The 607-nt window shown below is 61.3% G+C and overlaps 1 protein-coding gene across 1 annotated transcript in view; it reads left to right on the top strand.

Moving 5' to 3' along the window:
• Positions 1–502: 502 nt before the first annotated feature.
• The window catches only part of LOC104986493 (intestinal-type alkaline phosphatase), a 3,939-nt gene continuing 3,834 nt past the window's right edge, over positions 503–607 (top strand). The window contains exon 1 of the mRNA XM_010837093.1: positions 503–569. Coding sequence (XP_010835395.1) covers positions 503–569 — 67 coding nt within the window. The remainder of the gene's footprint in view (positions 570–607) is intronic.

Genomic DNA, 607 nt, shown 5'->3' with positions numbered 1-607 from the left:
CCAGGCTGTGTGCCTCCAGCCCACCCCCCTCAGCACTGGGAACCAAACCAGGCCAAGGCTGAGTCTCAGAAAACGCTGAACACGTGAAGGAAGGAGAGATGGTTCTCCCACAGGACTTGGTGAGCAGAGGGCTGGGAGGAGCCTCAGTCAGGACCTTGAAAATGTTCCTCAGGCCTAAGACATCTGCACCCTAATCCCCACCCCACCCTGAGGAGACAGCTGGGGACCATCCTGGGAGGGAGGGACCTGAATCCTCAGGACCCCTACTGGCTAAGCCACACCCACCACATGCCCCTGGCAACAGGACTCAAAGTCATAGGGCAGGTGAGGGGCAGGGTGTGGCCACCCGCGAAACTGGGAGGGACAAGGAGACTTTAATAGCAGGGATTTCAGCCCGGACAGCTAGTACTGACCTGGTACCTGGTGTCCCAGCCTTGCCTAAGACCCAGGGCAAGCCTTGCCCTCCCCAGGTCCCATCCTGACCCTCCGCCATCACACCGTCATGCAGGGGGCCTGCGTGCTGCTGCTGCTGGGCCTGCAGCTACAGCTCTCCCTTGGCCTCATCCCAGGTAATCAGGCAGCTCCCGGCGCCCCCTACTCACAGGTG

This window comes from Bison bison, unplaced genomic scaffold (assembly GCF_000754665.1).
Source record: "Bison bison bison isolate TAMUID 2011002044 unplaced genomic scaffold, Bison_UMD1.0 scf7180017864068, whole genome shotgun sequence".
Classification (NCBI taxonomy): Eukaryota; Metazoa; Chordata; class Mammalia; order Artiodactyla; family Bovidae; genus Bison; species Bison bison.
Note: the sequence above shows the minus strand (reverse complement) of the source record. Positions and strands in the feature narration are given on the sequence as shown.